At 45.3% G+C, this 14,238-nt stretch overlaps 1 protein-coding gene across 4 annotated transcripts in view; it reads left to right on the top strand.

Annotated features, from left to right (window-relative positions):
* The window catches only part of Actr3b (actin related protein 3B), a 92,059-nt gene that overhangs the window by 32,274 nt on the left and 45,547 nt on the right, over positions 1-14,238 (top strand). For 2 of the 4 annotated variants that reach the window (XM_060373773.1, XM_021636891.2), the window contains exon 2: positions 3,742-3,797. The exons of 1 other annotated variant lie outside the window; for it this stretch is intronic. In XM_060373773.1, the coding sequence (XP_060229756.1) occupies positions 3,742-3,797 (56 nt within the window). Of the gene's footprint in view, positions 1-3,517; positions 3,537-3,741; positions 3,798-14,238 lie in introns of those variants that run through there. One more of the 4 variants, XM_060373774.1, reaches the window with a different exon arrangement.

Below are 14,238 nucleotides of genomic sequence, written 5' to 3'. Positions count from 1 at the left end.
GGGAGAGTTAGCCATGCTCCTCACCAGCTGCTACACTTGGAAGAGCTTGCCCTGCACCCCACCTGGACAGCATGGTAGAGCTGGCCCTGGTTGCGTGGTTGCTGGTGAGTCACCCTTGGGCATGAGAGTGAGAGAGCTGGTGGGCTGACCATCTCAGATACCTTTTAGGCCCAGATCCAGAGCTTTGAATTGGCCCACCCCCAATATCTACCCATCTATGATCTGCTGAAGTGCACGAAGGGGCTGGTCCTATAGCTCCAAAACTACAGGATTTCCACAACGCAGCACAACAACAGGGTATCAGAGAGGAGTCTCAGTGAGGTTCCAGCACACACAGAGTAGCAGAAGCCAGAGATCTTGTACCAGACCAATGACTCATTGCAATGAGCATTTGCAAGCAGAGAAGTGTGTACAGAAGGGCATACTGTGGAACACACTGTAGCTTCCACAAAGAATTTTTTTCTCTCCGTTGGAGGAGAGGTTGCAAGGGTGGAGAATGGGTATGAAGGGAGGGAGAATGAGTGGCTTTGGGGTGCATGATGTAAAATCCATAAAGAACTGATAAAAACGTTTTAAAAAAGAAATAAAAAAAAAGAAACAAAGATATTTTTGCTGGAGGGTGTCATGTAGCCCAGGCTGGCCTCAGACTTGTTGTGCTGTACAGCTGAGGCTGACCTTGAGCTCTCAGTGTTTCTGACTCTACCTCCCAAGTGCCAGGATTGTAAGTGTGTGCACCACACCTGGCTACCTTTCAGAATTTAATGTAATGATATACTTCAGACATCTGGAAAGATGATAGTACAGTAATAAACGAAACTTACAAGCACATCATCGTTTCATTTTCATGTGTGTTACCTCCATCGTATTATTGCCTCAACTGTAATGAAGGGGGTGGGGAAGTCAGCATACAGAGAGGTAAAGCGGTTCCCTCAGATTTGGCAAATAACAGAGATAGGATTTGAATCCAGGCCATGTGGTGCCATAGGGTATGGTCTTTTTGTGTGTGTTTGCTTGTTTTTGAGATGAGGTCTCACTGTGTAGCCCTGGCTGTCTTAGAATTCCCTGTGTAAATCAGGCTGGCCTCTGCCTCCTAAGGACTTGGGCACAGTCCTAAGTGGCCCATTCTGCACCACTACAGAATGGCATCATCTTAAATAACAACAACAACAAAATGCTTGATTAAAAATATAGCAAACATGAATGTTCCTTAGCACCTGCTATTAATAAATGCCTACATATTACCGTATTTTGAACCCATTATACATAGATCTTCTCTTCTGAACAGAAAAAAAATCTGATGTTTAAAAAAATTATATATTCACTTTACATCCTGATTACATCCCCTCCTCTCCCCCAGTCCCCCCTTTTATATGCCCCTCCCCCATTTCCCCCTCTCCTCCTCAGAGAAGGGGGATGTCCCCATGGGTACCAGCCTGTCCTGGTACACTAGGCGCATCCTCTCCCACTGAGGCCGGACAAGGCATTCCTGTTAGGGGAACAGGATCCAAAGGGAGGCATCAGAGTCAGAGAGAGCTCCTACTCCAGTTGTTGTTGGATCCGTATGAAGAGCTGCACATCTGCTACAAATGTGCAGGGGGCCTAGGACCAGCCCATGCACGCTCTTTGCTTGATGGTTCAGTCTCTGTGAGGCCCCATGGGCCCAAGTTAGTTGGCTCTGTAGGTCTTCTTGTGGTATCTTTGATCCCTCTGGCTCCCTCAATTTTTTCCCCAACTCTTCCATGTGACTCCCAGAGCTCTGTCTTAACATTTGGCTGTGGATCTCTGCATCTGTTTCCATGAGCTTCTGGGTAAAGCCTCTCGGAGAAGTTATGCTAGGCTCCTGTCTATAAGCATAGCAGAATAACATTAATAGCGTCAGGGGTCGGTCCTCTCCCATGGGATAGGTAGAGTCTAATTTTTTTTTCCTGATTTCATTACTTTTTCTTCCCATGACCTTCAGCATCTCCCCATTAAACATCAGTTGTGCTCCTAGTACCTCAGCATCTGGCAAGAATGCAATCATCAGGTACTTAGGAAATTCTGCTACATGCCCAGGTACTGCCCCAGGGAGCAGCGGCAGGGCCATAAACACCAAGAGCTCATAAAGGAACCGCGTGGAAGAATGGGTTTGTTGAGGTGACTTATGTGCAAGGGCATAGTTTTGGGGAGTAGGAGGTGAGTGAAGGACTTGTCTTGTTCTAAAACATATAATTAGACTTGATGATTTAGTGAAACCTGTCCTGCTCATTGGCTCAGTAATCTTTTCAGCCTTGGGCCAGTAGCTCAGTTCATTAGGGCATGCCTCCAGGATGATATCAGGCCCTATCGGGATGATGGCTGTCTTTGTTTGAGTCTCACTGTGGCCTTGAACTTGCTGTTTTCCTGCCTCGGCCTCCCTAGTTTTGGGACTACAGGCTGTGTCACCATACAGTGCTCGTCTTGGGTTCTCAAGCTCAATCCATGTTGCCATAATTCTCCAAGGCCTCCAGGCTCTGGACGGCCTGGAAACTTTCTCTCCTTTGGGTCTGTGATCCCTGACACGGGAGACCATGGATCCACTTGGTTATTAATTCCTGTTCCCAGATCTGAAGTGTGCAGACTGGTTGGGGCCTCAGATGGGCCTTGTCCTGTAGGGCCTACGAGTCTCAGAGTCTGGCTTTCTCCTCCCCTGTCATGAAAAGCCCATGGAGCATGTTCAGTAGGTGTGGTATAAGGGCAGCTGGCTTGCTTGTTTCACTCACTATGCTTTCAGAAATACCAAAGCCAGCATATGGTAAAGTATATTTTTAAAAAATCATAATATAAGAGGAGTTAGAAATATCAAGTGGAAGCATTTAATATCAGTATCTCGAAACAACATGTAAATTAGAACAAATTCATTGTTCGTTCTAGTCCTGGGGAGTGTTGTGCCCACTGTAATCAAAGGCTGGCTGCCGACTGCCTGACTGCGGTGATCAGCCCCTCAGAGAGAGGGGGTACTGATCTTCAGCTCCCAAGACCGCTTTTCTGTGCTCCCTTCCAGCAGATGGTCTGAGTGATGTTTCACCCTCCCCCCTTTATATTTAGGAGATTATCGAATGCTCTTGGAACAGAAAGTAGTATTTTGGCATTTGTTTTCGTAAAGACTTTTGGAAGCTACCAGAGTTTCTTGACAGAAAGTGGGCTTCTTCTGAGATGGAAAAGAGATGCCCCCATCGGATGCTCCTCAGGAGACGGCAGGAGCTGTGTCTAGACATATGCCATGGCATTTTAAGAAAATTACATAATCAGTCTCTAATGCTCCAAAAATCAGGAAGTGAGGAAGGAAGTACTCTACAGAGCCCTCACTGGCGTTGGCTGCAGGGTTAGACCTGGGCTCATTTCTCATTTCACCAGCTTAGTCTGGGCAGCTTAACCTTTCAGTGACCCAGTGCAGGACCAGGGCAATTGCATCTTTGTGTTCTCGTGAGGGTCGGAAGAGTATGGCAGCTTGGTGAGAGTCAGGACACGGAGAGTCAGACGAGGGTCAACTTCCAGTCTGCTACCAAGCCGATACTGTAAGCTTTGCAACCACTTTGAAATGACTCTCACTGAGCACAGTTTGTTTCTTATTCTCTGTCTCTATTTTTTATTTTTTAAATTTCAAGGGAGTGTTCTAGGCTAGGCATTTTAGGGCTTGGCATGGCTATAATGAAAGACATGAGCGGGATGTGGTCGAGAGCATTGCCGTCTAAACCTGTGTTGATGACTTTGTGCTTTTAGGTATACCAAGCTTGGCTACGCAGGCAACACTGAGCCACAGTTCATTATTCCATCATGTAAGTAAAGCTCTTCCTTGGGTTCTAAAGGCTTGTGTTTCTCAGCATTTTAAAGCATTCCAGTTCTGTGTATCAAGGTGTTTTAATGTTCTTAGTGTCTTCTTTTAGACCACTCCACTTCCTGGGAAGGGCTGCTTACTTTGAATGTTGCTCTAGGAGTTGGCTATGACCTGAACCTCCTTATCACACACTTGTCCTTGATTCCCTCAACTCCATTTCTTGTCATTGCCTTTATAGTTTCACCTCAGGAGGCTGCCAGGGGCCTTTCATTGTGTCCTAAATGTCTCAACTGCCTGCAACAGTCACTCTGGTCCTTTAAGGCTCATCACAGTTCTGCTGGCCTGGCCGAGTGTCTGTTGCATGGCACCAATCACTGTTGAGCTCGTTCTTTCTCTCTCTCTCTCTCTCTCTGTTTTGTGGAAATGAGAGATCTATTGATTGCATTCATTATTCAGAAGTGCTCTGTTTTGTGTAAATTTTCATCAGCAAAGGGTGATGCACTTAGGTGTTATACATTGGGTATGAGCTCATCCTTCCTGGTCTTTACTGCCCATGGAAGTCTCTCTGAGGGCTGGTTGGGCTTAAGAAGTATAATTCTCTGGTTTGAATCCCAGAGACAGTTTGCCCAAGGGAAAGACGAATGAACCCAGCACCAAGGGGAAGCCTGTCTTCCCATATGTTAGTGCTGAGCTGCTAGGACCCAGATTGGACATCACGGAAGGAGAGTTTGGTTAGAATGTATTTGGGTCAAGGCCAAGGGCTTTATGTGGTTAGTGTGAGTGTCAGGTCACTAGACAGTGCACCCCAGATTCCTTGAGGAGATTTAAGCCACACGCTCCAGTTCTGGGCCTGCTGGTTAGTAACAGTTCTGACTTATTTGGGGGGTGTAGATGCCACATGTGGGTATCCCTGGTGATGGCTGTTCGTTTGCTGTGTCCTCATTTTACATTCCATAAAGTGGAGTGTTTGACTGGTAAGGCTGCCTAATAAATAACAGACAAGGGACTTCTTCCGCAGAAGCCAGAGTCCAAGTTCAAGGTGCTGCATGGTTGGTGTCTGGTGTCTCTTTCTGGGCTTGCAAGGGGTCTGTCTCCTTTCTCATTGTGCCATCATGTCACCTTTTCTCTATGTGAGAATGTGTGTGTGTGTGTGTGTGTGTGTGTGTGAGAACCAGTGTTCTTTGTTAGCAGGCCACCGCTCTGAGTGCATTAGGACCCTGCCCTCGTGACCTTTCAGAATACACTTAGGTTCATAAAAGTCCTGTCTCCAAATACAGTCCTAATGGGGCTGGGTTTCATTTTGTGGAGGCACAGTTAGGTCTATGACCTTTGACGTCTGTACAGCAATCAGTCACTGTGAATTTCATCAGGATGAGGGATCATTCTATGCTGAGTTGACAAATTGGGCCTTCTGGTTTTTCGAAACAGAGATTAGGTTTTTAACCTTGTTAAGTTCTTCAGACAAAAAAGAACTGACTGTAGCCCCTTTGCTGTGCTGTGCTGCCATCACTCAGTTGGCCACACCACTTAACCTGTCATCATTCATAGAGCGGAATTCTCTGTCAAAAGACAAGTGGGCTCTCAGATTGGGGCTGTTGGGACCTGGGAAGTGGCAAAAGCTAGAAGACAATAAAAATGTCAAAGAATGGGGAGTAAAAAGATGGTAATATTAGAAAAAAGTTACTTGTTTAAATTTTTACCTATTTACTTTTATGTATATGGATGTTTTGTTGGCATGCATATTTCTGTGTGTGTGTGTGTGTGTGTGTGTGTGTGTGTGTGTGCAGTACCTGCAGAGGCCAGAAGAGGGCACTGGATCCTCTGGGGCTTGAGTTACACAGATGGTTTTGGGCCACAATATGGGTGCTGGGAATTGAACCCAGCTTCTCTGGAAGAGGGGACATGCTCTTAACTACTGTGTCATCTTTTTGTCCTCACCATTTTATTTTGTAACTTATGTGTGTATGTGATATGTTGTGCATGTGGATATGCAGATGCCTGCATAGTCCAGAAGAGAACATCAGGTCCCTTGGAGCTGGAGTTATAGGCAGTTCTGAGCCACCTGAAATGGGTGCTGGGAGATGAGTTCAAGTCCTCTATAAGAGTAGTTTGTGCTCCGAGCACTGAGCCATCGCTCCAGCTCCAAGAATGGCGACACTGTTGGCTGAATCGCTTTAGGCAGAACCCTGCAGGATGCACAGTTGAAGATGTTGGAGCAGGTGTGGGGATGTTGAGGTAGGTGCAGGGCTTCGGTTACCCTGGATGATTGACCCACTGCTTGTCTGGGTGCTGAGAGTGGAATTGCTTTTCTGTTTGCAAAGGTCTCATTTACAAGACAAGTTCAAGGATGTGTATCCTGAAATGGCTTCAGGAGAGGTGGATCTGGAGCTCACCAGTAGAGCTTGGATGGAATGCACCAGACCCACGTTCCATAGTGCAGGAGGGGGGGGGGGCGGGGTGGAGAGAAGTGACGAGGATGGACAAGCAGAGGAGCAGAGGGAGGGAAGGAGGGTGTGTATTGAGGGCTGGGGCGAGACTTTGATGCCGAGGGCCGGAAAGCCAGATGCGGGTGTGGAGAAGTGGAAGCTCCTGTTCAGCTCCTTGCACCCTGGCAGGATTGAAGTTTGGAGAACAGCCTTGTGATAAAGACTGCCTTGTCTCCCTAGAGAACTTCACTTTGCTCCTTGGTTGCAGAGTCCCGAGGGCTTCCCTCAGGGCCTGAGTACTGGAACTAGACTGGTACATCTGTCCAGTTTGTTGTTTGTGTCTGCGTGTGTCTGTTTGTTGAAGAGTCTACATAGACTTGGCCTTACTGTTTGGCGGAAGTTTATTCTTTTTAATATATTTTTGTTTCGAGATTGTTGGAGACTATTGGGAGCTGCTGCAAGGTTTAAGCAGAGGAGGGTGTGGTGACCACAACAGTAGAAAGAGGACAGTGGAGCAGGGACTGGCGTGAGAGAGCAGGTTTCCTGTGGTCACTGCATCACAGGAGATGCAGCGGGTGACTAGGCGAGAGGCCGGAAGCTTGGGGTGAGAGCTTTACTGCAGAAGGGGCAGGGTTTTGTTGTTGTTTTTTTCATGAGATGGATCTCACTGTGTGGCCCTGGCTGGACTGGAACTCACTGTGTAGACCAGGCTGGTCTCAGACTCCCATAGATCTACCTCCTCTGCTTCTCTGCCTGCTGAGATTAAACATGTGTGCCACTGCTCCTGGCTGTTTTTTTTTTTTTTTTTTTTTTTTTTAATTACATGAAATTAAATATAGCCTTCAAAGTTTGGTTTGGGTAATAATATGCAAAAGAAGATATAGGAAAGATCCCTGGACCCACTACCCACAATAAGCACACTAACATTCCATCCTCTTGTCAGAGGAAATCCATACTGTCATATGCTGCGCGAGGAAGTGCTGGCCAGCGTGTGACAGGGGCCCTGGGACATGTTTTAATTGGTGTAGGCACACCTGCTCCGAGACCACCCAGCTGACAGCAGTCTGTGACAGACACCTTCCAGGGTGAGTCTCAGCCCCTCTCTCTTCTCAGCCCCTTCCCTCTCTTGCCTTGCTCAGTTCCTCTGGCGGCGATTTTCTGTCTAGGTTTCTAGTCTTGTCTCAGCTTTACATCCTATATACAAGGGTCCACTGTTCTGTGAATTTTTAAAATCGATTTCATGCAAACTTTCAGCATTATCTTGAAACCAACCAACCAACCAACCAACCAACCAACCAACCAACCAACCAACCAACTCTTCAGTGTTGTTTTTAGAATCCATCATTGCTAATGTATGCAGGCAGGCTTAAAGCCAGAGTCTGATGTGAATATACAACTTAATTTCCTTTTGTCAACCAGATCTTAAACTCACAATGCTCTTGCCGCAGCCTCCCTGTGCTGGGATTAGACATAAGCCATTATGTCCAGCTAACTTTTTAACAACACGAGTATTTTCCAACTACACAAAACAGCGTAGTGAACTTCTTTACACACATGCCATTTCCCTAAGAGGGGACTGGGGCGCTCTGGGTGCTCTGGGACGCTCTGGGACGCTCTGGGGCGCTCTGGGGCGCTCTGGGACGCTCTGGGACGCTCTGGGGTGCTCTGGGACGCTCTGGGACGCTCTGGGACGCTCTGGGCGCTCTGGGACGCTCTGGGCGCTCTGGGGCGCTCTGGGACGCTCTGGGACGCTCTGGGCGCTCTGGGACGCTCTGGGACGCTCTGGGCGCTCTGGGGCGCTCTGGGACGCTCTGGGACGCTCTGGGCGCTCTGGGACGCTCTGGGGCGCTCTGGGACGCTCTGGGCGCTCTGGGCGCTCTGGGCGCTCTGGGGCGCTCTGGGACGCTCTGGGCGCTCTGGGACGCTCTGGGCGCTCTGGGCGCTCTGGGCGCTCTGGGCGCTCTGGGGCGCTCTGGGGTACTCTGGGACGCTCTGGGGCGCTCTGGGCGCTCTGGACGCTCTGGGGCGCTCTGGTTGCACGGCAGCTACCCAGTTGTCACCTTGTGGGTTGACCTCAGCCCAGTGGCAACTCGAGAGAGGGTCTGCTTTCCCTCATTAGCTTCAAGTTCAGTGAATGTGAACTACACTGCTTCTAGAATTTTAGTTTTCCGATTAGTGGTAAGTCTGAGCATCATCCATTGCCTGTCCGTGATTTGTCCATTTTTAAAGTTGCATTTTTGGCCATTTTTGGTGTCATAGGGACACTAGGTATCATGTGCTGATTTGTTTCAGATATTGTCCCTGTTATGTGATTATTTGTTTATTTTTATGGCGCTTGACCAAACCTAGTGTGTGCTAAACACTAAGCTACATTCCTAGTGCACTGTGACATTTTTAAAGTGGTTTTTTTTTGTTTTGTTTTGTTTTTTTGGCATCCAGAAATTTTAAATTTTGATAGAGTCAAAAATTTCAGTGTTTCTATTTTTAAAAGTGCGTTCCCATTCCAAAGAACTTGTAAGGAATTTCATTTTTTTTGAGTTAAATTTTGAATATATATGTAAGATAGTTGATTTTATTTTCCAAGTACAAGCCAGCTGCCCCAGCACCAGTGATTGAAAAGTACATTCCAATTTGATATTCCTTTGCTGTCACATTAAAGTAACATTTATGCTCGGGAATATTCTTCTTGATACAGGAGTTTACCATAGAGCTCAGAACTTTTAATCTTCAATCAGCCTCCAGAATGCTAGGATTACAGATGTGTACCCCATTGTGCTCTGTGCTTAGGACAATTTTGTTTGGCCTTTATTTTGCTTTGCTTCATTGATGTGTTTATCTGCCTCTGCTCCAAGTATGCAATTTGAATCCCGTTGCCATGTCATACATTTTTTTCTTTAGTGGGTTTGATTTTTCTTTCTTCTTTTTGAATGATCTGGCTCTTCCTTTAGAATGTAAATTTTAAAATCAGTTAATTTAAAAAAAAACATAATGAGGTGTTGATTTGAGACACTCTTATAGACTAATTAAAAAATTTTACATTTAATTTGATATTTCATGGACAAGAATTGAATACTTGGTTACTGTTCCTGAATGCAGTATAGGTATTCTATTGGTCATTCATGTCTTGTAGATTTTCAGTAATGTTTTATAATGTTCTTTAAATTCTTTTGCATTCTTTTTGATGGATTTATTTTTAGGGATTTTTATGCTTTATAATGTATGAATTTATTTTTAAAATTGAGTTTCCTACTTAGTTATTGCTAGCCACATCAGGACACTCTTGGGGCTGGAGCAGCTGACAGTGTGTGCGATGGTTTCCGAGGATCTGAGTTTAGTTCCCAGTACTAACTTTAGGCGGATCACAACTGTTTGTAATTCCAGCTCTAGGGAATCCTATGCCCTCTTCTGGACTACGTGAGCATCTGCATATTCCCACGCACAAATGCAGACAAAGGCGTAATTTAAAATAAAAATAACATTCTTGAGATTTGTTAGGTTGTTTTTCCATCCAGCAACATTTGTTTGATAGCCTGCAGATAAACCCTCCCCCTCTCAGTCCCTCCCTCTTTCTGCCTCCCCCTCTGTGTTCCCGGCATGTGTACTTGTTCATGTGGGTGTGAGCACGTGTGAATGCCTGTGTATGGAGGCTAGAGGTTGATGTTGTCTCCACCTTAATTTTCGAGACAGGATCTCTCTCTTAACTTAGAGCTCACCAACTCTGCTGGGCTGGCTGGCCCGCCAGTGCATTCCTGATCCTGCCTTCCCATCACTGGGATTCTGGATGCACAAGTCTCTGCTTGGCCTTTGCGTGGGTGCTGGGGATCCACACACGGATCCTCTTGCCTGCACAGCTAACACTCTACTGATTGAGCCACCTCCCAGCCTCATCTGCAGGCAGGCCATTGAACTGCCGGCAAGGAATGGTTGTGTTTTGCTTCCAGTTCTGATCTTAATTGTGTTTCCTTAGTGTGGCTGTTTTTTTTTTTTTTTTTTTTAATTTGTTTGTTCTTTTGGAACGTTAATTTACTTATTGTATGTGGGGCGCACACGCCACAGTATGCATGTGGAAGAAGGGGACAGCTTCCAAGAATCAGTTCTCTGCTTCTACCAAGTGGGATCCAGGGTTTGACTCAGGTCACCAGGCTTGGTGGCAGGCACCTTTACTCCCCAAGCCATCCTGTTAGCCTTTGGGGCTGTTGCATTGCTAGAACGGCTGGTAATATAGTAATTAGACTTGGGGCTAGCAGGTCTTACTGACTTGAAAGACAGCATGGTTTTAGTATTTCATTAGTGGTTCCATATAGGCTTTGAGGGCCGTGCTATTTAAACAGTGTCCAAAGAGCCTGGTGACACATGCCTGTAACTAGCGCTTGAGAGGTGGAGGCTAGAGGGTCAGGAGTGTTTGTTTGCTTCATGTCCATTGTATTCAGAATTTTTATTTCCTGAACAAAACGATTAAGAGAATGATTTTAAATACTAAACCATGAACTATTCTAGATACTTAATTGTTTTTCTAAAGACAGTTTACTATAAATTTGGACTCCTGCAGTTTTGCTGTGCTGCTTTCACAGTATTTCTTACTATTTTATCTTCATTCCAAACTTGCTAAACAGAGTTACTCTCTGTGTGCTTGAAGCCTCACGTTAAGGAAATACTTCATGACTACATAAACACACACACACACAGAGAACATGTTTTTTTCTTTTTAAATTTTTTATTTTTTATATTAGTCATAGGTTATTTACTTTGTATCCCAGATGTAGCCCCCTCCCTCATTCCCTCCCAATTCCACCCTCCCTCCCTCTTCTCCTCCCTGCCCCTTTCCAAGTCCACTGATAGGGGAGGACCTCCTCCCCTTTCATCTGACCCTAGCTTATCAGGTCTCTTCAGGACTGGCTGCAATATCCTCTTCTGTGGCCTAGCAAGGCTGTTTCTCCCTTGGGGGGAGGGTCGAAGAGCTTGCCATTAAGAGAACATGTTTTTAATCTTTACAGAGCACAAGAAGTCTGTCCAGACATTTGGATTCTGTTTCTTTGCCTATATTGAGATCCACAGAAAAGCTAAATAAGTCAAGCAAGATTTCAGTTCAGCAGTACAGAAGATAGTGCCCGCCAAACTCTCCCAAATAGACTGACAAGTTACAAATGTGCTCAGTGAAACTCAACTCCTGGAAACGTGATTGAAAAAAACAAACATGTAGCGGGTCATAACTAAACTGGCTTTTACTGTGCAGCTTTCCTCAGGGGACAATATTACCCATTTTACAGGGGAAAAAAGGGAGCTGGGTGGAATGTGCATTCAAGCCTTTGCTCATGAAGAAAATGCCTTTCAGGAAATTCATCATAAGGCAAGAAAGAACAGGGGAGGGGAGAGAGAGATGGAGGAGAGAGAGAGAAAGAGAAAGATGATGCAGTTTGTTTTAGAAAAATGTAAGTTTGGTGTGTATTCTATCTATCTATCTATCTCTCTCTCTCTCTCTCTCTCTCTCTCTCTCTCTCTCTATATATATATATATATATATATATATATATATATATATATCTAGTGTCGTTAGAAAATGTACTGGCTCAGTAGGAGGAGACCTGTTCTCTATTAATAGGAAGTTACTGAGTTTAAGGTTATTTTTAGTTACATAGTGAGTTCAAAGCCAGTGTGGGGGAACATCAGACTGACTGTCTTAAACAAAAACTAAAAAGAGAAGTAACAACAAAGTAGAAACAAAGAAACGATCTGTGATCTGGGCAGGATGACCCAGTACTGTATTCCTAGCTTTCAGGAGGTTGAGGCAGAAGGATGGAGCGCTTGGGACCAGCCTGGACCACATAGGGAGAAGAGCTTGTTTCAAAAGGCAAAGCCAAACCAAACAAACACTGAAATAATATTTTGTTCCAGGGAACTGACTTTGATGGAATGTGTGTGCACAGTTCTTTGACACTTCATGTGAGGAATGTTATGATCTTGTTCTAGGGACCTTGCTCGGTAATTTAATATCTGTGCCATCTCCATCTTATCTGCCAGTTGTCTTATTTGAGTTGATGTTTCTTATGTTTGCTATGGTGAGAATTTCTTTTTCTAAAAATTAAGTCCAGAAATTTGGTTTATTATGCTATAAGATTATCTTATTTTAAGGGGGATGCCTCTTTGTTTCTGGCAGTTTGGGGTCAAAGTGCAGGTTTTCCACTTGGCCTTTCTTGACGTCTAGGTGGAAAGGGTCTCTGTGTTAGTGCTGGGTAGGGAGGACCTAGGGCCCTGTAGCTTGCTGGGGTAGCTGGGTGACCTAGGTTAGACCAGCTCTGTCGCTGAGCATCACTTCCAGCCCAAGGTCTGTGTGTCTTTATTGCTTAGATTCCATTGCCTGTCACATTATTGTTAAAAGAAGTACCATCTCTCCCCCCTACTTCTTTCCTCTCTCCTACCTCTCTATCCCCCCCTGACCCCACTTCCTCCCTGCCACCAAAATTTAGCTCTGTTATGACCTGGGCTCACAGTACTTAGAGTTAATTTTCTGGGAGAGGTAAGACTTACTCTGTTGTCATTTATTGTCCTCCTTTATTTCCTGTTAAGTCTTAGGCTTTGTGTGTGTGTGGTGGGGAGCAGACATGGCTTTTCTTTCTTTCTTTTTTTTCTTTTTTTTTTGGCTTTTTTTTTTCTTTTGGTTCATGTTTTGTCCTCAGATTCTTGGCAAACGAGTGATGTCATGAGTTGTAGGATCTTTTTTCCTTCACCACTCACAGTCTGTTATATTGGCTTGACAGTTTAATCTGAAATTTATACATAATTAAGCTCGTTCTTGCCAGAGGATAAAATAACTCTGTATCGTTTTCTTTTTTTAGAAAAATATCTTATGTGGCGGGTATCTTGCTTGCAATGTATACCTGTGTACCACATTCATTTCTTGCTCACAGAGGTCAGAAGAGGGTGCCAGATTGCCCTGGATCTGTAGTGACAGGTGCTTGTGAGCCACCCTAATGGGTGCTGGGAGTAAAACCTAAGTCCTCCGCAAGAGCAACAAGTACTCTTAACCACTGAGCCATCTTTCCAGGCCCTTCTTGTGTCTTCTGTTTTTATCATTACTTCATGATGCTCTTCTGAGGAAAATAAATAAAAATAAAAAAGACACCCCATTCACTCCTAATATGCTGTTTTAATTCTGTCCCTGTAGTAATTTGAGATGTCGGAAGATCTACTTTTAGTAACAATTTATATGCACACTTACTTCTTTTGAAATAATGTTTTACACTTATTTATTATTACTAGTATTATTGGTGTGTGTGTGTACTTGTGCCACGGTGTGTATGGAAATCAGAGGACACGCTGATGGTGTCAGTTTTCTCCTCGTACCGCATTGGTCCTGGAGGTTAAACTCATGTCATCAGGGCTTGGTGGGAGGCACCTTCACCATGGAGCCATCTTGCCAGTCCTGGAATAATTTTTAAGATAAATCTGCAGCAAAGCTAGTATCTTACAATTTGAGAGAGGTCTGCAGTCGTGTTCACTTAGGTGTCTGCTGTGGAAGTGATGGCTGTTCAGACTGCAGCCGACAGGCTTCATGCAGCTGCCTGCTGCTTAGGAAGGCAAGGCTGACTGACACGAAGTCACAGACGCGCTTATCTCAGCCATGCAGTTCGAAACTGTGAGCTTTGTCAAGGACAGCTTTGTGTAGCAGCGTCAAAAGCTACAACCTGCTGGGGTAAATGGATCTGCGAATAACAGGCCAGAATGCTTTTGCTTGAATTTGTTCTGTTCCCTTCCTTCCCACCCCCGTAACTGAAAAGCCAATGCTTAGTAGCTGAAAACAACAGCCGCTGTGGTCCGGCTGCCCAGGGTTTTGCTGTGCCCTGCTTTGGCTGACTGTCTCAGGCCCAAACATGGGGTGGTCCATAAAGCTTTGACTGGAGCTGCTGCTTGGGGTTCTGAAAGGCCGCTTAGTAGGTCTGTGTTAGGCTTTGGTACAGTTTCACCACCTCTGACTTGATGGGTTAGGGCCCTGCCTGCGCCTTGTTGCTCTTATGACTT

This window comes from Meriones unguiculatus, chromosome 21 (genome assembly GCF_030254825.1).
Source record: "Meriones unguiculatus strain TT.TT164.6M chromosome 21, Bangor_MerUng_6.1, whole genome shotgun sequence".
In the NCBI taxonomy this organism is placed as follows: Eukaryota; Metazoa; Chordata; class Mammalia; order Rodentia; family Muridae; genus Meriones; species Meriones unguiculatus.
Note: the sequence above shows the minus strand (reverse complement) of the source record. Positions and strands in the feature narration are given on the sequence as shown.